The 25,145-nt window shown below is 42.8% G+C and overlaps 1 protein-coding gene across 1 annotated transcript; it reads right to left on the bottom strand.

The window, feature by feature from the left end:
* Window positions 1-2,398: 2,398 nt before the first annotated feature.
* Window positions 2,399-23,883, bottom strand: CYP2R1 (cytochrome P450 family 2 subfamily R member 1). The gene is made up of 5 exons (XM_075548437.1): window positions 23,646-23,883; window positions 11,823-11,964; window positions 5,783-6,415; window positions 4,873-5,202; window positions 2,399-3,351 (listed from the first exon to the last, which is right to left on the bottom strand). Exons 1-5 carry the CDS (start codon window positions 23,868-23,870, stop codon window positions 3,176-3,178), a joined length of 1,506 nt encoding a protein of 501 aa, XP_075404552.1. The 5' UTR covers window positions 23,871-23,883; the 3' UTR covers window positions 2,399-3,175.
* Window positions 23,884-25,145: the final 1,262 nt, after the last annotated feature.

Genomic DNA, 25,145 nt, shown 5'->3' with positions numbered 1-25,145 from the left:
CACACTCCACGGTGCCTGGAAAGCCTGGCACTCACAGTCCACCTCTCTGCCCCTGGGCTACACTGGGGAGAGAACGCTGCTCCGGGAGGGTGTGCGTGGCACCAGCAATGCTGTCCGTTCTGCCTGGGCTGCTGACGTGAAGTGTGCCCGGAAGCAATGCTCAGATGCGCTCAACTCTGCCCTCACAGCAGGAAAGCGGCTGCAGCCTTTACATGAAGAGATAGGTGTGGCTGTATTCTGATAAAACTTTACTTACAGGCACTACAATTTGAATTTCATAGAGTCCGTGTCTTATAACTATTAGAGAAGTGTGAACAGGCACTCTTAGTTTTGGGCCGTATCAAGCCGGTAGCAGGCTGGAGTTAGCCTGAGAATTATACTTTACTGTTCCTTGATTTAATGTTTCTTGGTGTTTTTTTCCCCCAAAGAAGCAATTATTTCGTTATTTATGCCGTTTTCCATTTGCCTAACTCATTAATTTCTGCCTCCCAGGAATTAATTTCTCTTGCTTTCCTTTAATCTATATTGTCCTTATTGTTTATCCTATTCATTTAAATAGGGTACTTTATCGAGTCTCATTATTTTGTGTTTCACAGAAATAAACAGTAGAGCTATGACTTGCCTTTGAGCACCAGTTTAACTTTTTTCCCTAGATTTTGAAGTTCAGAGTTTTTCATCATTTCCTAGAAAGTCTGCAGTTTGGGTTTGCATTTCCTCTTTTTCCAAAGATTGTAGTTTTTGTTGTAGGGGTGGTGTTAATTTCAAAGTATGAGCATTTAGGTTTTCTGGTTTTATTGTGTTATTCTCATTATTGTTGCATTATCTTCAGAGAAGGAAATTTGTATTATTTGTATTTTGGGAATTTACTGAAGTTCACTACTGAACCATTATACAAGGAGGTACCCCCCTCCAATTGGAACTCTCCCCTCCAAATATATGTATTTAAATTTTTTAAAAAGGAAAGCACCTTATCACCTTCAAAGTATTCACATAATGCATTTGGCAAATCTACCATTCCATTCTTGGAAACATTTTTTAAGCTCATCTGTTTGAATGGCTGACAGCATCTCCCCCAGTTTTCTTCACCTCTTCTATGTTGTCAAATTGCTGTCATTTCATGCCCCTCTGCATTTGCAGAAACAAAAAGAAGTCACATGGAGCAAGGTCCAGTGAGTAAGGTGAGTGGGGCAAGAGAGCATACCCTTTTTGCCCCAAACTGGCACTGAGGTGCTGTGTGAGCAGGAGCATTGCCATGGTGGCAACACACCCCCCCCCCAATTCTGCCACAAATTGGGTCTTTTTTTGTCACACACTGTTACAAATCTTTACAGAACCTCTAAATAGAAAGCTTGATTTAACTGTCTGACTTGGTGGAACAAACACCAAATGCATTATCCGCCTCACATCAGGAAAACAAATGAGCACTTCTTATGAACATTACATGCACACTTGTAAAAAAAAGGGTGTACTCTACAATCCGTAGTACACTTTGATATACAATCATCAGACTTAACTGTGTGGTACAAGAGGCTTCCGCCACCAATGTATCCACAACTTCCCACCCACTGGCCTGTATCTTCCTACACTTTGCATCATTGCATGTACTGTGTGAGTCTAAAGAGGAATTTGTGGTCTGATATCGGACATATGGGCTAATTATCAGACTTATGGACTTGATCTGGACTGGACTAGAGATTTACTTAATATATAATTACTCTTTGATATAAAGCTCTCTCTTATACATAAAAAGACTTCTATAGGTTACACGTACTGGGTTTTTCCCCCCTACTTGATTATTTGTGGAAAGTAGAGATGGCAGGGATAATATCTGTTTACAGATAATTAATAGTCATGCCATTTCATTCCAAACATGTTTTTGTAATTTATTATCTACTGAACTCTTGCTCTGCAGATGGGTGCTCCGGAATCACAGGGATCCCATTTACAGGACGAATGACCACCTTGTGGAAGATGTAGCTGGGAGAAAGCTGAGAACACACTCACATGCTTCCCAGTAAACAACAGATAAGATAGTTCTGCTACCACGCCTACAGTACTTCTAGTCCAAAATAACGTATCTGGCTCTAAGTTCTCCTTTATCCCTCTACTGAACTGGGTTGGCACCACACAGTCTATTACTGATCAAGAGGTAGCTGGACCCTGGAAGTAAATGCTCCCAAGGGCATGGGAGCAAGATGGAGTCAAGAAGTCATGATGGTACCTGCATCCCAGCAACTTGAAAAAATTCAGTTAATACTTGACACTGCTCTGGTCCACTTTTTTGCTGGTTTGAAACGAACTTGTATGCCACTGAAAAAAGCCAAGTCCATGTCAGTTTTACTTTCCTCTTTGATAGCCACTCAGACCAATGTTTAGATCTAAAGAAGTAAGGCATCTGGAAGGTTTTTAAGTCTTTATTAATTTTTTATTTATCTATTTGTTTTGTTTTATAAAGAAAAACTCTTCTGTGCAGTTGCTCTGCCCATCTCATCAAGTCAAATCAGTCACTGCACACCCTCCACAAATGTGGTGGTGTTGACCTTTATGTACTTCCTTTTGCTCTCCCACCTCTCCATGCCAGCCCGCTCCTCTTCCTGCCCCTGCCCCTTTCCTGGATGCTTCAGTCTTCAAAGTCTTATCCTTTGGTGTGAAAACCCCTTTCTTTTATTTTTCTACATAACAAAGGTGTCATTAAATATTAATCTTTATAAGATTGACTGATTTGCTAAGCATAAAGCTCTCTAGCTTTGTCTTTCTTGGGGTGTTTAACAGAGTCGTCATTGTTTTTGTTGGTGCACAGTATTTAATTGTATGAAAGTACCAGTGTTCCTAGTCCAAGTCTCAGGGTCACATCTCTGCTCACTTGGTGCCCCTAGATGGCGCAAGTGGTCAAGCACTTGTCTACTGACAGGTGACCCTTAGAACCCACCCAGAGGGGCCTGGAAAGAAAGGGCTAGTACGGTGCTTTTGTAAGTCACAACCTCAGCATTTGCTCTGCGGCACTTGGGACTGCAGTCAGTCAGCTTCCCCTCAGCAGCAGCTCTTTAGCAATTGTATTATTTTAATGCTCACTTGGCTTTATGATCATGTGATCTTTGTCCAAACACACATGATTTTCAATGCTTCAAAGGTGAGGCAAACAAACAGCCTGGCTCTCTGAAGCGGCCAGGCATGTTTAGCGTCTTTCCGCACAGATGAGGTAGGGCTGGGGTTGCAATGTCATGCCTAACCTGGGCTTGAGATTGGGAAGTTGTTCGTGTGGAAAATGCAAGTGAAACCTCTGAAGCAATGCAGTAAAGAACAAGAACATTTCCATCCGAGCCAGCTGTTCTCCAAGACAGTGTCTCTTTCCTGAACAGACAAACAAAAACATAGGTGAAGGTAAGTCACAGAAGCACAGAAACCTTTATTAAACAAAAAGATAAAATTCTGACGCTGTTAGTTCTCAACAAACCTATCATCTAGGTTTACACACACCTGAAGGCTGTGTTGCCATCTCTTTAACTCTTCCCCCAAAGAACTCTGTGTTCCTCGGTCTACATAACCTATGAGCTAACCTCTCTGCTTTAATTTAACTGGCTCAGCACATCTCAGAAGCCACTGTTTTGATTAAACAGACAAACTCACTGCCATTAAGTCTCTTCTGATTCATTGTGACAAGGTAGAGGAGGGTAGAACTGCTGCTGAGGACTTCTGAGGCTGTAACTATTATGGGATAGAAACCCATATATTTCTCCTCTGTGTTGATTAAACCTTAAACCCTGGTGGCACCGCAGTTTAGGTATTGAGCTCCTAGCAGCAAGGTTGATGGTTCAAATCCACCCGCTGATCTACAATGATGAGATTATCTGCTTCCACTAAGATTTACAGTCTCAGGAAGTCTATACTATGAATCAAAGTCAACTTGAAGGCCATGGGGTTTGGGGTTTTAATGAGACTAAGACAAGTGCATTAATGAAAGAATTTGTTTGTAGCTATCCACTGATTGCAGGGATATATTTAAACACATTTTTGTTTGGAATAAGCAGTTATGAACTGAAGCCCTAGTGACAATACCTTTTGATAAACCCTTCTATAATACTTTCAGAAACTCAAAATAGTGATTACAATTCATGTCTAATATTTGGGTGCCATTCAAGGAATCTGGAGTTTAAAGAAAGAGGGTATTAGTGTTAATTCAAGGATTCTCTCAACCCTCCAAAAATAAAAAATCAGACCTCGGCTTCTAGAACCCTTTCCTTTACCTCCTTCCATCAGTCATGGACTTTTGCAAACTTACTAGTCTCATCTCCCATTGTCCTCGCATGGTATCTCAGAGCCTAAGGTACGCCATTGGAGATCTAAATAGACGTGTGACATCTAAATGGAGGTTGTTGATCCAAGAGAACTCATTCACGCCAGCTGTGTGTTCCCTTCCTCAGTCAAAAAGAATTCCCGTTCCATTTTCCATGTATGGGGTTTGTGATCTATTCACTTTTTCCCAGCAAAAAGATTTTCCTATTCAGAGGTAAGCTGGCAAACAGGAGCAATCGTTAGTACTTTCGCCTCCGATGACCATATCGTGACTCTCTGTGTCTGTGTCTCCAGCTGCCTGTTACTGACTCTGAACCCCTCAAGTTTTGTAAAAAATCAAAACCTTTACTTTTTACAGAGAAGTAAAGCTTTACAACAGCTTAGTGCGAGTAATTAATTAGGCATATTTTGTTTTTCATAGGAACAAGCGTTAATGATCTTGAATAAAAGGAACTCTGTCCGGATCCACACGATTCTCAGTATATTTTATTCTACAGAAGGGTGCTTCACATTAAGACGTTATAGATGAAGCATCATTATACTTTTCCCAAAGTTCCGCCTCGGTGAGAATTCTCTTACCTAGTGAAAAAGGAATCAAAGCGTCCTTCTTGGCAAAATGTCCACTGCTGTCCAGAAATCGCTCAGGATAGAACACGTCTGGGTCTCGCCAGTACTTGTCATCAAAGTGCACAGAATAAAGATTTGTAATTACGGTTGTGCCTTTGGGAATGGAGTAGCCTCGTACAATTGCATCCTCCGAGGTTGCGTGGAAAATCCCTAATGGAACTATGTTACAGAATCTTAAAACCTCATGCAAAACTGCCTCAGTATAAGGCATTTTGCATTTGTCATCCCAGGAAGGCTTCCCATTGGGGTCCACAATTAAATCAATTTCTTTCTGAACTTGTCCTGTCAGAGAAAAAGTGTTCATGTCATTATGCGATTCTTAGTTACATCTAGAGAAAATTCCCTTAGGGATCAAACCCAGGATAACCCTTAAGCCAAAAGGGTACGGGTAGTATATCCAGACTCAGATTTGCCAGGAATTAGGAGTTTGACATACATGCTTACATTTTGTACAATCGGTAGCCAATGTTCTGAGTAACTCTGGTTTCACACCCATGAATATGGATATGAATAAAGATTTATTGTCAGAAGACCATCACTCTCAGGAAGGTAGTGAAGCATCCCATTTTGCCTCCCCAAGCCCTTGGGTTCCCCAAACTTGTAGTGGCTGGTCTTGTACAAGGCAGCCACTCAGCTTTGTCCCCATTTGAAAATAGGCATAGAAAGCCCTATCTGAGGTTTTGTTACATGAATCGAGTTAAGAGTTTTAAACATTCCTTGAAATTATTAAATAACCTTCTTCTCCTTGCCTGGCACAGCAGGAGAGCCCACATAAAATGCTTTGTACACGGTCCAAGACTCCATGGCCTGGAGGGGCCCTGTACCTAAGGACGGGCCCGGAGGCTGTCCAGAAAGCCCGTACCTTGGATGTTAGGGTAAAGGGCCATGTAAAGAACCGCCCAGCGGAGAACATTGGTTGTCGTTTCAGTTCCGGCAATTATGAGTTCACCCACTGAGAAAATGAGGTTCTCTCTAGAGAAAGTAGAGGCAGGTTCATTTTCCCCTCTGTCCATCTCATCTAAGTAGGCATCCACAAAATGCTGGGGTAACTGAGGCTTCCGGTTCACCGACGCTTTTTCAATAAGGCTGGACAGAAAATCATAGACCACAGAAGCATTTCTAAACAGCTGTTGATGTTTCCCAAAAGGCACGATACCAATCCATGGGAAGGCATTGAACAGGAAGACCGAGGCACTGGCAGCCAGTTCCACATTTTCACTGAATAACTCAATCATGTGCTGGAAATCGGTATCTTCATAAGTGAATCGCTCTCCAAAAAGGATCAAGTTGGTTATGTTTGAAACAGCCTTGGTTGTTAATTGTTTAGGGTCAAAAGGTCCACCTTTATATGTTTCAACAGCGTCGATAAAAATTTTGGTTTCTTCTAAGATTTTAGATTCAAAAGACTTTTGGCCATATCCGAAATAGCGAAAGCTATTTACAGCTAATCTCCTGTGATCCACCCATCCCCGGCCGTATCTGGAGTTGAGTAAGCCTGAGGAAAAGAAAAAGGGATATTAAAGGTATTTTATTTTTCTTACCTCTCTTTTGCTAAGAGCTGAAAATGCCACGGATTGAAAAGAAACAAATGGCTGTCACTGCTCTCCGAATGATCTATCAGCGTGTGTGAGCGTGGCTGAACGTGGGTGAGCGTGGGTGAACGTGGCTGAGCGTGGGTGAGCGTGGCTGAGCGTGGCTCTTTACTACTCAGTAGGCACAGATCGTCTGCCTCTTGTGGTCTTTGGCAGAAAGGACTCCACATGACGCTGGTTGTGTGGAATTCTATTGGGGTGAACTCATCAGTCTAGTTTTACAGAATCCTGTAAGCCTGATAGTACATTTCATAAAAAAAACAAACAACCTGATCTTGGACTAAACTGTAACTCACTGCCATCAAGTCAATAATGACTCACAGTAACCCCATGGGTTTCTGAAACTGTACACGTTGAGGGAATAGGAAGCCCGTCTTTCTCCCTCCGACAGCCGGCAATTTTGAACGGCCTTTCAGTCTAGATGGGAGACCATTTGAAGGGTTTGGTTTGTTGGTTTGCATTATTGATTTTTCTTTGGGAAGTTATTTATTGGCTTCCTATCTAAAATAACCCACTGCCATGGAGTGGATTCTGCCTGATACCAACCCAGGAGGGAGGGTAGAACTGCCCCTTTGGGCTTTCAAGGCTGGGTGTCTTCACTGGCAGAACACCTTTGTGTGTGTGTGTGTGTGTGTGTGTGTGTTTGGTGGGTTCAAATTGCTGACCTTGCATTTAGCAGCCCATTATCGAGCCTACTCTGCAGCAGGGTCCCATTTACGAGTCTCCTCACCTGGCTCAAAGGTTTTTGTGTTTTTTTAAACGCAACAATCATTTCCTCCATTTATAGGCCCTCCATAGTTTCCTTATCCCTTTTTTCAATAATTTTTGTTACTACTTTTGATCTAAACACTGGCCTTAACATCTATTTAGTTCAGAAATTAAAGTCCTGTTACAAAATGCAGAACAAAACCAACTTCTTGGCTAAGTAATTTCATTCTTCCAAGAGTACATTAGTTTTATGATAGCACAGTTGTCTATTATATGCCATAATTTAAAATGTGTGACCTTTAACAATGTAAGACTAATTCCATGAATCAGAAGAAACCCGCAGCAATGATGAGCTTTGGGAGTATGTCGTAGACAAATACACTCATGCTCTACCTTCTTGACACATAGAACAGCCTACGCTGTGTTCCTACCTCAACACAAGACACTGTATCCTAAACATCAGGACAACTTATGAAAAGGTCAGACTTTGAGACATTAAAACAATAGTAAATGACTAAATGGGAGCTAGGAGAGGATGCTTCCAAAACTTTAAAATACAGTGGCTTAACAGTAACCATAGCAATGGCTAATATAACAAAATAAAATAAACAAAACCCCCAAAAAACAACAAAAAAAGAAAATCCCCCACCGAAAAAACCCAAAACAATAAAATCATATGGAAGAATCTGACACATCAGATGCCAAATACGTGGATCCAGTCAAATCAGAGAGTGTCCAAGTAGCTCAGTGATGGAAAATTATTTTCTTTTATAATTCAAAATATAAATAAAAATCCAAAAAGGGACCTCAAGGCGTTAAAAAAGCCTTGCCAGATACTTCCACAACGTTTTGGAAAGCCCAGACTAAAAACTAGATTAGTAAAATGATATACTCCAAGTTTAAGGCTAATGAGCAGGGCAGTCACAATAAGAACACAGACAAGAATTTGGTTTCCTTAGCATTCAGCACCTCCTGAAAATTTTTTATGGGTCAGAAATCGGGTTATTCCAGGGGTGTTTCATAGGATGGCACAATCTTGACAATCATACCACTACAACCACCATCACTATAATTTTTATAACTGAAGCATAACCATATGTTATTGACATACTTTTAAAATTAAGAATTTGAGTAAACTTGATAATTCTATAAGATGTAAAAAAATTCCTTTGGACTTTCTTTATATTCAGTAATATCAGCAAACAAGATTTTTGTCCTTTCCCATTAATTATTCATTTTGTTTCATGTCTAATTACATTAGATAGAATTTCTAAAACAAGAGTAAACGATAATGGTAAATGTGATGTTATTTTGATTTTATTATCTATTTTTAAATGATATATTGATTTTATCTTTATCTTGTGATGTAGCAAAAATACCCTTCTAGTCACAATCCCTATGTGGTCTATTGTAAGTCTGGACTCTAGGCCTGTGACTGTAACCCCATTGTAGAGGGAGTTCTCTGCTATGCACATGGACACGATTAGGAAGAGGGTGTGAACCAACCCTTTTCCTTTGGGGCATCTTTCCACTCCACCTTAGTAGAGGGGGACTTAAGACACCATTCTTCATTTTTCTTAGAGGGACAGTTGGCTAAAAACCACACCTCCTTCACCCGGATCTGATCCCACCACACCGGAGCAAAACACTGAGGGTGTGGAACAGAACAGCAAGGGGAACTGAGCAACGAAGTCCCCAGGGAATAACCAAAACAGACTTTGGGGTCAGGGCTTGGCGCCCTATGAGACTCGACTAGAAGGCCAAAAAATAGTCCTTGAACTAATTTCAAGCTTTTCTTTGCTGGTGTGTTTTGTTTTTTGTCATTGGTTTGTTGGTGTTGTTTTATTTTGTTGCTTGGTTCTGCTCTGTCTTGTTTTTGTGCATGTTATTATCTCCACAGGTCTGTCTAAATAAGATAGGCTGGATGAACAATCTGGAGGAGAAAACAACAAACCGACAGTTCAGGGGGCATGGGAAAGGGGGAGGTGAGGGGAAAGGAAGTGGTATTAACAAACCCAGGGACAAGGGAACAACAAGTGACCCAAATTGGTGGTGAGGAGGGTGTAGGAGGCCTGGTAGGGCATGATAAAGGGTAATGTAACCAAGAGGAATTGCTGAAACCCAAATGAAGGCTGAACATGATAGTGAGACAAGAGGGAAGTAAAAGGAAATAGAGGAAAGAACTAGGAGGCAAAGGGCATTTATAGAGGCCGAAATAAATGCATCTACATATGTAAATATATATATGATGATGATGGGAAAATAGATCTATGTGCACATATGTATAAGTTTAGTAAAAAAAAAGAGGACCTGATGCAAAGGGCTTAAGTGGAGAGCAAATGCTTTGAAAATGATTAGGGCAAATAATGTATGGATGTGCTTTATACAATTGATGTATGTATATGTATGGATTGTGATCAGAGTTGTATGAGCCCCTAATAAAATGTACAAAAAAGAAAAAAAAAGTTTAGTAATAAGGTAGCAGATGGATATTGGGCCTCCACTTAAGTACTCCCTCAGTACAAGAATACTTTGTTCTATTAAACTGGCATTCCATGTTGCTCACCTTCCCTACACGATTGCTGAAGACAAAGCGGGTGCATAAGCAAATATGGTGAAGAAAGTTGATGGTGCCCGGGTATCAAAAGATATAGCATCTGGGGTCTTAAAGGCTTGAAGGTAAACAAGCGGCCATCTAGCTCAGAAGCAACAAAGCCCACATAGAAGAAGCACACCAGCCTGCGTGATCACGAGGTAGCAAAGGGACCAGTTATTAGGCATCGAATAACAAAAAATCATATCATTGTGTGCTCACCTCCCCGATACAATTACTAGCGTTTGGGGTCTTAAAGGCTTGAAGGTAAACAAGCCGCCATCTAGCTCAGACGCAACAAAGCCCATATGGAAGACGCACACAGCCTGTATGATCAAGGGATGTCGAAGGGATCAGGTATCAGGCATCATCAGAACAAAAAATCTTATCATTGTGAATGAGGGGGAGTGCGGAATAGAGAACCAAGGCCCATCTGTAGACAATTGGACATCCCCTTACAGAAGGGTCGCAGGGAGGAGACGAGCCAGTCAGGGTGCAGTGTAGCAACGATGAAACATATAACTTTCTTCTAGTTCCTAAATGCTTCCCCATCCCCACTATCATGATCCCAATTCTACCTTACAACTCTGGCTAGACCAGTGGATGTACACTGGTACAGATAGGAACTGGAAACTCAGGGAATCCAGGACAGATGATCCCCTCAGGACCAGTGGTGAGAGTGGTGGGCGATACAGGGAGGGTGGAGGGAGGATTGGGTGGAAAGGGGAACCGATTACAAGGACCTACATATAACCTCCTCCCTGGAGGACGGACAACAGAAAAGTGGGTGAATGGAGACATCATACAGTGCAAGATATGACAAAATAATAATTTATAAATTATCAAGGGTTCGTGAGGGAGTGGGAAGTGGGAAGGGAGGGGGAAAAATGAACTGATGCCAGGGGCTTAAATGGAGAGCAAATGTTTTGAGAATCATGAGGGCAATGAATGTATAAATGTGCTTTACACAATTGATGTATGTATGGATTGTGATAAGAGTTGTGAACCCCTAATAAAAGAATTTTAAAAAGATTAAAATAAACAAATAAACCACACCTCCATGAAAGCCATTCCTCAGTGTATAAGAGCTTTCTAGGACACAAAGAAAAATCCCAGGATCATTTGGAGTAGCATTTCCAAGAGCTCTGTCTGAAGCGGTAGAAGCTGTTGAGACCAGATGCATCCGAGTTTGTGACATGGAGACTCCGAGAAGACTGCAGGGCACCTTCTCTTCTAGTTCAAGACTGTGGAACTGGGGACAGAGTGACAGACAAACTGGCTTCCTGGTCTACAGAGGCAAAAGCCAAGGGTCTGTGTGGTCAAGAGACTGAGGGCCAGAGAGACTTGGCTATGCTGTGGACCAAGGACTGTGTCCTGTTTGCTGACCCTGACTTGTGGTGACCTATTAAGTTCCATAATGAACACCCTTAATGTGAGTATTGTCTGTGAGTTCTGTGAAGCCATGCGATGAGTTAGCAGACCCAGCACAGGTGCGGAGTGGTGTGGGAGAAATGGTTGGTGTCAGAATAGGTAAAGAAGGATGGACCATGGCGGCATGTCTGAACCTCACCTCATGGCAACAGGGAAGCCAGAGGCCTGGTCTATCCTCCTCTATTGCCCTGTACCACACAGCAGTACACAGAGCAAGATGTTACTTTGAATAAATTATTGAAAGAATGTATGCACATGTCCTCAACTTGTTGAATAAAAGTTGCACGTATTAAGTATTAATGCATTAAAACAGTACTTATAAATTTATTAGAACTTAATCATAATAGAACTAGCATGACTTGCATAAAGATGAGTTGGCATCAACTTAATGATGGTGAGAGTTTGAATGAAGATACGATTGGAGACCTAAATGTTTTCTCCATACTAGGCCTATGAATAAATAAATATTTCCCCATTAATGAATGCAACAGAATACAAATTCTACTCAACTTACTTAAAACAAGGGGTGTGATTTAAAATAGTTTGGTATATCCTTCAAGAGTTGAAAGTAAACATACCTCCCATTTTTGTCATCTTCATGAATAACGGGAGGCAGGGTCGGTCTGCAAAAATTTCACTTTGATGAACGAGGCATTCCTTCACTACATCATAGCCATTTAGAACCACTGTCGATATGCCTCCCAGGTCTAAACTGAAGATCTTTGAGGAGAAGAAGAAGAGCATTTGAGTAGCAGACGGTATGGAGTACTATAATCATGGAAATTCACAGGAATGGCGTCTAACTTAACTACTATTTGTTACTTCTCTGAAAACGTGGATGTTCAATGCTTTGAGGGCCTTCTCTTACAGGATAGAAAGCACTGAGATTCGCTAAGCTCCCCAGTGCCTTGGAACCATGGAAACAGGAATTAAAACCTCCACGCATAAAGTGAACTTCCACTGAAAACCACTGGCATTGATGCTAGATTCAAAACAAATGAAATTGCTACCAACCTATTGCTGCTTTGTTAGGTGCCCTCAAGTTGGGATGAAACACATCCTCAAAAGTGTTGGTGTAGTTGAACCCACTGTTGCCCAATCCACCTGGTTGAAAGCATTCTTTTACAGTCCTCTCCACTTTACCAACCGTCATGTCATCCTACAGAGATGGTGCTACCGGATAAACTTACAAAGTATGTGAAACAAAGTCCTGGCCTTCTCACTTCTAAGGAGTGATCTGGATGTACTTCTAGACAAATCAGCTTGTTTTTCTGGTAGTTGCTGATACTTCCAGTATTCTATACCAACAACATAATCCATATGTGTACGTTCTTCTCCAATCTTTCTTATTCAGTGCCCAGTTTTCGCATTCATATGAAGCAGTTGAAAATACAATGTCTTAGAATAGGTGCATCTTGGTCCTCAAAATGACATCTTTGCTTTTGAATACTTCCAAAAGTTATGTTCTTTTTGGGAAATTTGTCCTTTGATTTTCTGACTGCTGCTTCCATGAGCATCAACTGTGGAGCCATGGAAACTTAATCCTTGAAAACTTCAATTGTTTCTGTGATGTGTAGTTGTCTATTGCTCAGTTGTGGGGATATTTTTTTCTTTATATTGAGTTATAATCCATTCTGCAGGCTACCATCTTTGATCTTCATTGGTAAGTGCTTCAAGTACTCTTCCCTTGGATCAAGCAAGGTATGGCACCAGCATATTACAATCCATACACCAGGTTCTTAATACATAATCCATCTTCTTGAAGTATAAACTCAGCATACATATATATATATATATGCCACATTGAATGAAGGGGGAAGTGCAGAGTAGAGACCCAAGGCCCAAGTGTCAGCCACTGGAGATCCCCTCATAGAGAGGTTTAGGATAGGAGATGGGTCAGTCAGGGTGCAAGGTAGTACCGACGAAGAGCACAGCTTTCCCCCAGATCCTGGATGCTTCCTCCCCCCAACTACCATGATCCGAATTCTACCTTGCAGGGCTGGATAGGGCAGAGGTTGTACACTGGTACATATGAGGGCTGGAGGCACAGGGAATCCAGGGTGGATGATACCTTCAGGACCAAGGGTGTGAGGGGCGATGCTGGGAAAGTATAGGGTGAGTGGGTTGGAAAGGGGGAACTGATTACAGGGATCCACATGTGACCTCCTTCCTGGGAGAGGGACAGCAGAGAAGGGGGGAAAGGGAGACTCCGGATAGAGCAAGATATGACAAAATAACGATGTATAAATTACCAAGGGCACATGAGGGAGGGGGGAGCGGGGAGGGAGGGGAAAAAAAGAGGACCTGATGCAAAGGGCTTAAGTGGAGAGCAAATGCTTTGAGAATGATTGGGGTGGGGAATGTATGGATGTGCTTTATACAATTGATGTATGTATATGTATGGATTGTGATAAGAGTTGTATGAGTCCCTAATAAAATGTAAAAAAAGAAAAGGGAAAAAAAAAGAAAGAAAAGAAAATTATTAGGGCAAAGACTGTACAGATGTGCTTTATACAATTGATGTATGTATATGTATGGACTGTGATAAGAGTTGTATGAGCCCCTAATAAAATGTTTAAAAAAAAAGAAAGCAACTAGAGCATTAAAATAGTAAATATATAGTTAAAAAAAACATTTGCCTTCTACCTGAGCCCTTAATATCTGCTGCTCATTTTCCCCTCCCTCCCCATTGCCCCCTACCTCATGAACACTTCATCATTCATAACTTATTGTTTTGTCATATATTACACTATCTGACATCTCCCCCGCCTTCTTCTCTGCTGTCCCTCTCCCAGGGAGGAGGCTATATGTAGATTCTTGTAATCAGTTCCCCCTTTCTACCCCACATTCTCTCCACCCTTCAGGCATCGCCTCTCTCACCACTGGTACTCGTCTATTTTTAGTCTGTCAGTTCTTCAGAAACCTGTCAACCTTGTATTAAAAATACTAGTGGAATACTTTCTAGCATCCTAGCAACAAGCAAGCCACCACAGTACAGCAAACTGACAGAGGAATGGTCGGCTACCAAGTTTTAACAAAACCATTGCCATTGAGTTGCTTCTAGTAACCCTTGCTATATAACCCCAGTGAGTTTTGGGGGAGCAGCTGGTGGGTATGAACTGCTGACCTTTCATTTAGCAGTTCAGTGCTTACCTGAAAGTACCACCAGTTTGAAGTTGCAACTAAACATTAGCAATAACACAATAACTGCCATTATGTTATACCAGGTGAAATTACAAGAGGAAATGCACATACATTTTTAACACAAAGAAAATCAAAGATTTTGACTGGACAACATATTTTTGTGACTCATAACACATGACATAACCCTTAACACTTTTTTCTTAATCAAGCAGAAACAAAATTTTAATGGCTTTCCACAAAATTTCAAAGTTGTTAGGAGTCTATCATAGGTCACAGAGAAAGAATACTTATGTTATTTAACCTTGGATTTCAAAGATAAAAACCTTAGCTTCCCTCCTCACCCCCAAACCCATGAGGCTTGATTTTCAACTCAGGAATTTATTCTAAAGAGAGACCAAACACTTACTCCCTTTAATGAGGATTGTCCAAAGCAATTATAAAAAAGTCTATCTTAACAGATAGGATATAACAGTGATATTTCCAATTTTGTGCTATTTGACATAAAAGCTTTTAAACATTTTTATAGTTCATTAAACCTTTAGCAAAACAGATAAAAGTTTTATTATAGTATTTTTTAAATGAACCTTGTCAATTTCAACTTTTGTTTTATATCTCTTACAGTGCAAACCTTTAAATGGCAATAATGGACATATTCATCAGCAGACCCAACTATCTCACAAGTGTGTGTATGTATACACATATACAATGTATATATGTATACACATTCATATATATGAATGTTAATTTATCCTTACAGATATTATTGTTTTAATTCTGCCAGTCTTTGTGATATGTAAGCAAAAGTATAGAAACTTGAATATGAATTCAACTTAATATCAATGTTACTTAAAGAACTTGCAGGTCATTTTAAGTCTACATATCACAAAACATAATTACTGTTAATGTTTCATTAAACAGTCTATAACTTCACTCAAAGCTTTACATTTCAAGTGTTTCATTGTAATTTCTATGCTTTGACCTGTTAGCATTCCTGTACAATAGAGAGGACTTGTTTACAGTTCTTTTAGGATGGGAATTCACCCAATCTCTGATAACTACAGTAAGACAGTATTGATTGATTTTTGTCTTAAAAGGTCTCCTTCACAGAGGTCCTAGAGCCACAGGTACTCAAAGGCTGGGAGTTATGCAGGCATAATCCTGTCCAGCTATTCCTAGATGTAAGCTCATCATCAAAGACAAGAATTGGCCAGTTACCTTACATATGCGTAAGATGGCCTAGATATTTGGAAGGCAGAGGGTAATCAAATTCTTGCCCTTTCACTATAGTCTTGGTCAGCAAATTTGTCTTTTCTTTATCACAAACTTTAATACAGAAGCGCTTAATCAATTTTGTAAATAAACCCATTAGTTATTGATTAGCTTTTATTTCTACTAGGTTTGTTCTGTGCCTTCCCTTCCTATTTTGTAATTACTAGTTTTAGAGTAGGAAAAAATTACTCTTTTTTTCAAATAAAGCAATTTTTGTATAATATCTATCTTAAGTTACTTAGGAAGATTTGCTTTTAAGATTAACAAAACCAAAACATAATAACCTTTGTAAGAATAAATTCACTTTTATCAATTTATGGAAAGATTTAGACCATTAAATTTATAGAATTATTTATTATTAAAATAATAGAGGTAGTGATTTGAGGAAATAGTATAATCTAATGTAATGAAGATCTAGTGGTTAAGAGTTGGGCAGCTAACCACTATGTCAGAAGTTCAAAACTATTAGTGGCTCCATGGGAGAAAGATGAGGCTTTCTACTTCCGTACATAGTTATAGTCTCACAAACCCACAGGGGCAGTTTTCTGTCCTACAGGGTTCCTGAGTTGGAATTGATTCAATGGCAGTGTTTAGTTTTTTGGAGTTTAATGTAACGATACCACCCAGAGGTAAGCTATTATTGTATTTTCATAACCTTGTCTTATACATGCTTTATAGGCTCCTTTAGAGAAGCAATTGAGAATAACTTGTCCCTTTTGAAAGGTGGGCTACTCCCGTAATATGGCAGGGACCAGGCCAAATCCAGGGATACATATGATAGCCAAGTAAAAGGGGGGGGGGTGAAAATAATTGGGTAGAGGGGGCACAGGGCACTGACCCACCGAAGGGGAGGGTACTGTTTTTATCTCCATAGGGAAAGAAGGACCAGACTTCAAGCCAGTGCACCAAGATGTGAAGGTAACATGCAGGCATGGAGCAGGGAACCAGTGGAGAGGTCTCAGGGGCCGTCCCCAATGGCAACTACATAGACTCCTGCCCCTCCCCCCAGAAGAATTTATTTCAGAGGACAGCACTGAATCTGCAGTTCCGGGAAAGGGCCATGTCTGATCAGAGCATACAGGAGCATATGAAGGGGGAGGAACTGAGAGTGGAGCACATCCTGGCCCACCAAGCCTTGAGGATGATATTCCTGCTCAGAGCAGCCAATCCCCATAGAAGACCATATGGCCAACCCCACTATGAGACACAACATCGCTCCCCGACCCATAGCCCTACAGGGGACAACACTGGAGACACAGTGTGGGAATTGCACCTGATCTGATCCCACCACACTTAGGCAAAACACTAAGGGTATGGAACAGAACAGCAAAGGGAACAGAGCAATGAAGTCCCCAGGGAATACCAAAAATAGATTTTGGGGCCAGGGCTTGGCGCCACATCAGACTCAACCAGAAAACACCCCAAAAGGCCAACAAACAGTCCTTGAACTAACTACAAGCTTTTCTTTCCTGTTGTGTTTTGTTGTTTTTTTGTCCTTGGTTTGTTGGTGTTGTTCTATTTTGTTGCTTGGTTTTGCTGTCTTGTTTTTGTGTAAGTTATTATCTCCGCAGGTCTGTCTAAATAAGATAGGTTGGATGAACAATCTGGAGGAGAAAACAATGGACCAACAGTTTCAGGGGGACATGGGAGAGGGGGATGTGGGGGGAAAGGAAGTAGTGTTAACAAACCCAGGGACAAGGGAACAAGTGATCCAACTCGGCGGTGAGGAGGGTGTAGGAGGCCTGGTAGGGCATGATGAAGGGTAATGTAAATAAGAGGAATTAATGAAACCCAAATGAAGGCTGAACATGATAGTGGGACAAGAAGAAACTCAAAGGAAATAGAGGAAAGAGCTAAGAGGCGAAGGGCATTTATAGAGGTCTAAATAAAGACATGTACATATGTAAATGTATGAGGATGTGGACATTGGGCCTCCACTCAAGTACTCCCTCAATCCAAGAATACTTTGTTCTATTAAAATGGCATTCAATGGTGCTCACCTGCCCGACAACCACTAAAGACAAAGCGGGTATATAAGCAAATGTGAAGAAAGTTGATGGTGCCTGGATATCAAAAGATATAGCGTCTGGGGTCTTAAAGGCTTGAAGGTAAACAAGTGGCCATCTAGCTCAGAAGCAACAAAGCCCACATGGAAGAAGCACACCAGCCTGTGCAATCACGAGTTGTCAAAGGGATCAGGTACCAGGCATCAAAGAACAAAAATATATCATTGTGAATGAGGAGTGCAGAGTGGAGCCCCAAAGCCCATTTGTGGGCAATTGGACATCCCCTTACGGAGAACCAGTCAGGGTGCAGTGTAGCAATGATGAAACATACAACTTTCTTCTAGTTCCTAAATGCTTCCTTCCTCCCCCACCCCCTACTCCCTCTATCATGATCCCAATTCTGTCTTGCGGGTCTGGCTAGACCAGAGGATGTACACTGGTACAGATAGGAACTGGAAGCAGGGAATCCAGGGTGGATGATCCCTTTAGGACCAGTGGTGTGAGTGGTGATACTGGGAGGGTGGATGGAGGGTGGGGTGGAAAGGGGGAATGAATTGCAAGGATCTACATGTGCCCTCCTCCCTGGGGGACGGACAGCAGAGGAGTGGGTAAGGGGAGATGTCAGATGGTACAAGATGTGACAAAATAATGATTTATAAATTATCAAGCGTTCATGAGGGAGGGGGGAGGGAGAGGAAAAAATGAGGAGCTGATGCCAGGGGCTTAGGTGGAGAGTGGATGTTTTGAGAATGATGAGGGCAATGAATGTACAAGTGTGCTTTACACAACAGATGTATATATGGACTGTGATAAGAGTTGTATGAGCCTCTAATAAAATGATTTTTAAAAAGTTATAGTCATGGAAACTCACAGGGGCATTTATAGGCCCCTGTCCTATAGGGTCCATGTGATGGCAATGAGTTTGGTTTGGTTTTAGTTTTTAAAATCCTTGTTATGCCAGTAAAAATAAAGAAGCTATTCCTTTTAGATTTTTTTTGCAACCTTTTAGATTTTTTTAATAGATTGATTTATGTCCAAGTTTCTCCGAATAGCTGCTAAAAGTCCAAATCATAAGACTGATTTATAAACCTTCTTTCTTGTAACTGAAAACAACTGAGATTTTAGATAGCCCGTGATAAACACCAGCAATGGCCTTTACCCTGATATAGTTCAGCCCAGACAAGCCCTCAAAACAAAATGAAACATAGAAAACACATAAGTAATCAGTTTGCAAGGTCAGCTTAAAACCCAGACTTAGGCAGTTTCACACAAGACAAACATGGAGAACTCAATTTCTGAATGTGTACCTGCCAATTCTTGGATGCAACTGACTTAATTTAACAGAAAAACAGATCCAAGACACTCAGATGCAGGAAGAACAGAACCTCTGACAAAATTTGAGCATGAAAAATAAAGTATCCCACAGGAAAGAGAGGACAACACAAATGGAAGCTAATTTTCCAATAATGTTGAAAACAGAGTAGATGAAAACTCATTGTCTCAAAGTGATCACTAAAATTCCAAATGACCTCAAATATACTCAGTTCATAATGCCTTTTTAACATAACCCCCAGTCACCATACTGGTAGTGGGAACATAGGCTCATTTATTAAAGATGTTAAGAAAAAGTTCTTGATCTCTAAAGTTAAATAAAATTCTTACAAGATTCTAGGATTCCTTCATAACTATCACACAAAACCTGGTTTAATTCCTTCTGAGCTTGCTGAATTCGTTCTGTTGACTAGAGATATTCTCTTCTTTTAAATGTGGTGGGTTAAACAGTGATTACTAGTCACAAGGTCTATAGTTTGAACCCACCAGTTGCTCCATGGGAGAATGATCCCTGAAAAGTCTCCAAAACTCAGGGGACAGCTCTCCTCTGTCCTGTAGGGTTATCAGGAGTTTGAATTGACATGACAGCAAGTTTGGGTCTTTCCAATTGGAGAGTACCAAACAAATGGCCACTGTTTTAGCAAACTGTCATGAAGCAGTACAAACAAAAATCTAAATGTAGCAAAACCAGATCAGGAAATTATACAGAGCTGTAATTCAAAGACAATAATATTTCCAATTCAAGATGTTAACTACTTGACAGCATCTCATCAGAGTTCATGGTAGGGAGGAAATCTGGACAATTTATTAGAGATGCTAAGAGCCTGGATCCTCCAATCTTTGGGGGTTGCTGAAGGCAATGTACCCTTGAATCTCACAGATTTGACATCACAGATGTAGAACATCTAACACTGTTAGGGCTAAAACAAAATTAAAAGAGTTCAAGAGAATCAAAGAGCTCAAACCAGGCAGCCTGCAAGTGATCCCACCATATTCTTGGGTGAGCTGGGGTCAGAAGATGATTTAAATACAGAAATATCAAGAATGACCCGGCAATTTTTTGAATTGGCTGATATCTATAGAATTTTGTGTAACCAATCCCAAAGTTATCAAAAGAGCCCAGAAATTTCTGTTGCTAGACCCTAAGTTTCACAGTAACTGGTTTTTCTTTCTTTTCTTACTTTATCTACATTTATGTTCTTTTAAACGTGAGCTAATAATCACCATTTTAATTTATATGTTTGTTATTTAATATACTAGTTGTACTTTAAAAATACTTTTATTGGGGGCTCTTACATCTCATCACAATAACTGGTTTTTCTAATCTGCAGACATCTTGGGACAGCCATGGATAAGCATTTTACAAAATTAGTTTTCCAGGGCGCCTGGCATAAGCATTCCTTCTCAGAGGGAAAGAGAGAGAAAGAGTGTGTGTGTGTGTGTGTGTGTGGGGAGGGGGGGGGGTCCGCGGGGGTAAGTTTCCTGGAATGATTGCTATCTAACTACATTCCAGACTCCCACTCTTATTTTCTAAGGTAATTAAAATTTTGCAGATGTAAGAAGGAGAAATCAGGCTAAAGACAAATGGAGTCTAAAGTTAAATGGACAATTATTCTAAGGGAAGTTATCACAAAGTAATAATAGTAACAAAACCAAATTTTACTCAGCATATACAGCAAGATGAGAGGTAGAAAATGGACAGCTATTGCATTAGAACATCTGCCAGACACCAAGAATATTAGAAAACCAACAGTCTATATAAAAATAAGTAGAGGCTTTATTACCTCCATCAAAACCAGCCAAACATACTGCCGTTGAGTCATCTCAACCCTGTAGGACAGGGTCGAACTGCCCCTGTGAATGTCCAAGTAGAAAGCTCCTCCGTTCTCCTTCATTACTTCCATAGATGTTAAATAACATCGATTGCTCTTCAGAAGATCATTGGACAAGTTTTCATTAAGTCAGGAGGGTCTTTGTTGATCCAAAGGACAGGAATCGGTTATAAGAGAAATGCAAGAATTGCCCTTTATCTATACGGCTTAGGAGCCCTGGTGACATAGTGGTTACACATTGGGCTGTGCCTGCCACAAAGGCAGCAGTCTGAAACCGCCAGCTGCCCCTGGAAGAGAGATGGGACTTTCTACACCTGTAAAGTGCCTCAGAAACCCAAAAGGGCAGTTCTACCCAGTCCTATAGGGTCACTATGAGTTTGCATCAACTTGATGGCAGTGAGTTGAGATCTGTATGTCTTCATTCTAAAGTAGTCAATATCTAAGCCAAGGTCCCTAGTCCTTGGTATATGGATTAGTTAACCTGTCCACCTCTCATGAAGGCAAAAGAAGCCCTGGTAGAGTAGTAGAGTAAGCCATGGGCTGCTAACCTCAGGGCCAGCAGTTTGAAACCATAGGCCTCCCTGTGGGGCAGGCCTCCCTGTGGGGGAAAGATGGGCTTTCTACTCCTGTGAAGACTTTTAGTCTTGGAAATCCACAGGGGCAGTTCTAGTCTATAGGAGAAGCTTCTCTCTTGTGTCAGAATAGGCTCAATGTCAGAGAGTTTGTGTCCTGGAATTTGTTCCGTGGTCAGGAGTGTGGCAAGTCCTCCAGGTAGTGTTTGGACTCCTTTGGGTGGCTCTGCCTGTGGAGCACTCCCTTGTGCAAACCAAATGCCTTTGGGTTTCAGACACTAATGTATCTGAAGGTTACGGTGGCTGGGAGAGGAACTGATGCCTCTTCATCATGTTGTTGACAACACGGACAAGTACCATGGAATGCCAGAAAAAAAGAAAAAATCTGTCTTGGAGAAAATATGACCAGGATGCTTTGTAGAAGTGAGAATTTCAAGATTTTGTCTGGTGTATTTTAGACATATCACCAAACTCATTCATTCTTTCTCAGTTAATTACAGTAGAACCCCCGTACTCGACCACATCAATACTCTACATACTCGAATTTTGACGTGAAATGTCGAGAAAATTTTGGATGAGAGTGCTAACAAAACATTGGAATCCGACCTGATGCACGTGATTTTTTTAAACAAAAGTAATTCGTGTTTTTGGTCACTGGGTGTGAGTTGGCGTTATTAGTATGCGTTGTTTAAACCTTCTGCGGCTGTGTTCCCAGCGTTTTGCTAACATTTTCTTAGTTTTTGTGGCTTTTTGTACTATTTTTAGATTAAAACAAAACATGGGTTCTAAGAAAATTTTGAAAAGAATCATCATGATAAGGAACTGGTGAACCGTGTTATCTATATTGTGGATAATTTAGTAAACTCTTTTAGAAAACAGTTAAGGAAATGCCAACAGCAGACCACATTAGACAGATTTTTTTTTTTAAAGAGAAAGCCTTGTTGAAAAAGGCAAAGAAAGGAAAAAACTCCGGAAAGCAGCTACCAGTTGATATTCTGGAAGGGGATTCCCCTTCCAAACAATGACCCTCTCCATCCCTCCTCCCCACATCCACGTCCACAGATCCAGATCCTCATCGATCTCAAGGTATGGGCCATACTGCAGTTGTTAAAAACCTTTTTAAATGCTGTGTTTCCTATTTAAATTATAGTATGAAAAGGCAAAGTTAGGGTAAAAAATTGGTGGTCGAGAGCAGATTATTTCTTATGGGAAAAATTGATTTGGAACTCAACTGCATCACATCTGGACGCTCCTAGAACGGGTTGACGTCAAGTCTGGGGTTCTACTGTACAAGGGCCCAACTTTAGCGCCAAAAGGACAAACCAATCTGTCCTGGAGGAATGGAGAGGCTTGGTCTCATATACTCAGGAGACCAGCCCTGCAGGAGGACATCGTGCTTGGTAAAGTGGAGGGCCAGCGAAAAGGAGAAAGGCCCTCGATGAGATGGAGTGACACCGTGGCTGCAAGGAGGGCCCTGAGCAGGACACTCGTGGACATACGGGCAGCGAAGGGCTGAGCAGTGGTCAGAATCAGGGCACCTACTGACAACAACTCCAGGCCAGGGCCTCTGCTCGGTGCTTGCTTTTTAACCACAGCAAAAATCTACATTACGTCCTTCCTCTGAACAGCAGAGAATCTCCTTCCTAGATTTCCCGGTTGTCCTCCCGAGAAGCCGTGCTTTGGAACGCACCTTCGCGTGAAGAAGGCGGCACTGCCGGCTGGAGAACTGGGGGTGCCGGGCTGGGGTGCCTGTCGGGGGCGGGGGTGGGGACGGCGAACGCGGGGGTTGCCGGCCGGGAGACTCGCAATGGGACCCGGTGGCTAGGCGCTGCCCGCAGTGCGCTGGCGCCGGAGCAAAAGCCCGGACTTTTCCTGGGCGGGAAACCCGGGTCCCTGCGACGCCGGGGGCGGGGAAGGGGGGGCCGAATGGGGCTAGGGCAGGGCTCTCGCGGCAGGGGGCGCTGCGCTCTCCCGTCGGGAGCGGGTTCTGGGGTTTGAGGGTTGGAGGGGTTGGTTTGGGGGCGCCGGGGGCGAGGCATCGGCTGCTGAGCTCCCGGCGCGCCGTGCACAGCCGTCGGCCGCTGGGCCCCAGAGCGACCAGGCCGGTTGCGCCGACGCCGTGACCGGGTTTCCCCTCACGACCCCTCGGCAGACGGGGCAGAGTCCCACCGCCAGGAGCCCACGGCGGCCGGGCGGGAGCAGGGGGGACGGCGGCCCTCCCGGCCCGGGGCCCGTCGGGGCCGTACCTCGCCGTACACTCGGCTCTGCTGGCTCATGTAGACGTGGGGGAGCTCCGGCGAGGCGGCCAGGGAGTAGATGTTGCCGATAAACGGCAGCCCCCGCGGCCCTGGGGGGAACCCCAGCGGCCGCCTCTGCCTCAGCAGCTGGCGCACCCCCAGCGCGAAGAGCAGCAGGCAGAGCGCGCCGCCGAGCGCCGCCGCACTCGCCTCCGCTGCCGGAGCTCCCCACATGGCTCCCGGCTGCGGCCGCCAACCCCGCCGAGTCCTGGGCCCGCGCGCGGCCGCCAGCCCCGCCGTGCTCCCATTGGCCGCGCACTCTGAGGTCCCGCCTTAGCTCTGTGTCCGCGAGCTTCTGATTGGAGGACGCCTGGCTTCCCGGAATAATCGCCTCCTACCTGGACCTGCCCAGAGCCCTCTTGGCGTAGAGGTTACGCGACGGACTGCCAACCGCAAGGTCAGCAGTTTGAAACCACCAGGCGCCTCCAGCGGAGACCGGCGATCCCGAAAGATTGATAACCGCGGAATCCCTCAGGGTCAGTTCTACCCTGTCCTGTATCGATGGCAGCGACTTTGCTTCTTTCTGTCTCTTGAGTGTGCAAAGTTAGTGGGATGTGCGACCCACGGGGCACCGAGCCACCAAGCCTAGAGGCCCTTTTCCAAAGTTGACACCTGGTGGTTAGGACATCTCTCTCTGGGCCAAATAGATGGCCTGCCTCTCTTGGGACCAACCTGTCTTAAGGAGCCTCAGCCCTCCCACATCTCCTATTTCACAAGGAAACTGGACAGGTTATTGTGCAGGCTTTAACGCAGTCTCATAGTTTCCATCGTCTCCATTTACGTCACCGTAGTCCTCTCTTATCCGTGCCTTCCGACCCCAGGGGCCCATCCTCGGGCACTGTCTCCAATAGGGTTCGGCCTCTACTCTGTAGGCCTTCAGTAGCTCACAACGCTTCCAAGCTGTGCATAGGTTTTCAGTGGTTAATTCTTCCCCGTCCTATGTATACATAATCTCCTTCGATTCACTTAAATAAAGGAGCATTCCTTCTTTGGCAGTGTTCCCCTGGCTACATTAGCAAAGGAGGCCTCACAGAGTTATGGTCTCTGGCTTTGGACACCCCCTGAAGACAATGCTGATGAGATAGATGCCTTCTCTCAACCCTTGGAGGAGGTGGAGGTGCTAGTAATAACTGAAAAGTCTTTAAGGACACAGAGCCTCCCATGTAATCATTTATCACACTCTCTCAGTGCTGAGCCAAGAGAAGTCGCTTCCTGAGTTCCCCTGCCCTGTGTTTGCTCACTGACATGATCAATACTGTTTGTGTGTGGCTTTTATCCCGGCAGGATATTTGGTGACACAGGAAGTGAAAGGGTTCGCTGTTTTGTGGCTGGGATCCCATCTTCAATGGGCAGGTGCCATGTCAACCCCCTGTAAAGAACGCCGACATTGCCGATGAACAGGAATGGCTTCATCCCATCCGAGAGCAGTGATGCTGTGTCCCAGTGAGC

Source organism: Tenrec ecaudatus, chromosome 4, assembly GCF_050624435.1.
Source record: "Tenrec ecaudatus isolate mTenEca1 chromosome 4, mTenEca1.hap1, whole genome shotgun sequence".
Lineage (NCBI taxonomy): Eukaryota > Metazoa > Chordata > Mammalia > Afrosoricida > Tenrecidae > Tenrec > Tenrec ecaudatus.
The sequence above is the reverse complement of the archived record's forward strand: the minus strand, read 5'-3'. Positions and strand labels throughout refer to the sequence as shown.

Excerpts from the sequence above, each read along its gene's own strand:
- CYP2R1 (XM_075548437.1), bottom strand. The coding sequence starts at position 23,870 with ATGTGGGGAGCTCCGGCAGCGGAGGCGAGTGCGGCGGCGCTCGGCGGC. Across the intron at positions 6,416-11,822 it reads GAAGATGACAAAAATGGGAG|GCTTACTCAACTCCAGATAC; the intron begins GTATGTTTACTT and ends TCTTTTCCTCAG. Across the intron at positions 5,203-5,782 it reads CCTTTACCCTAACATCCAAG|GACAAGTTCAGAAAGAAATT; the intron begins GTACGGGCTTTC and ends TTTCTCTGACAG.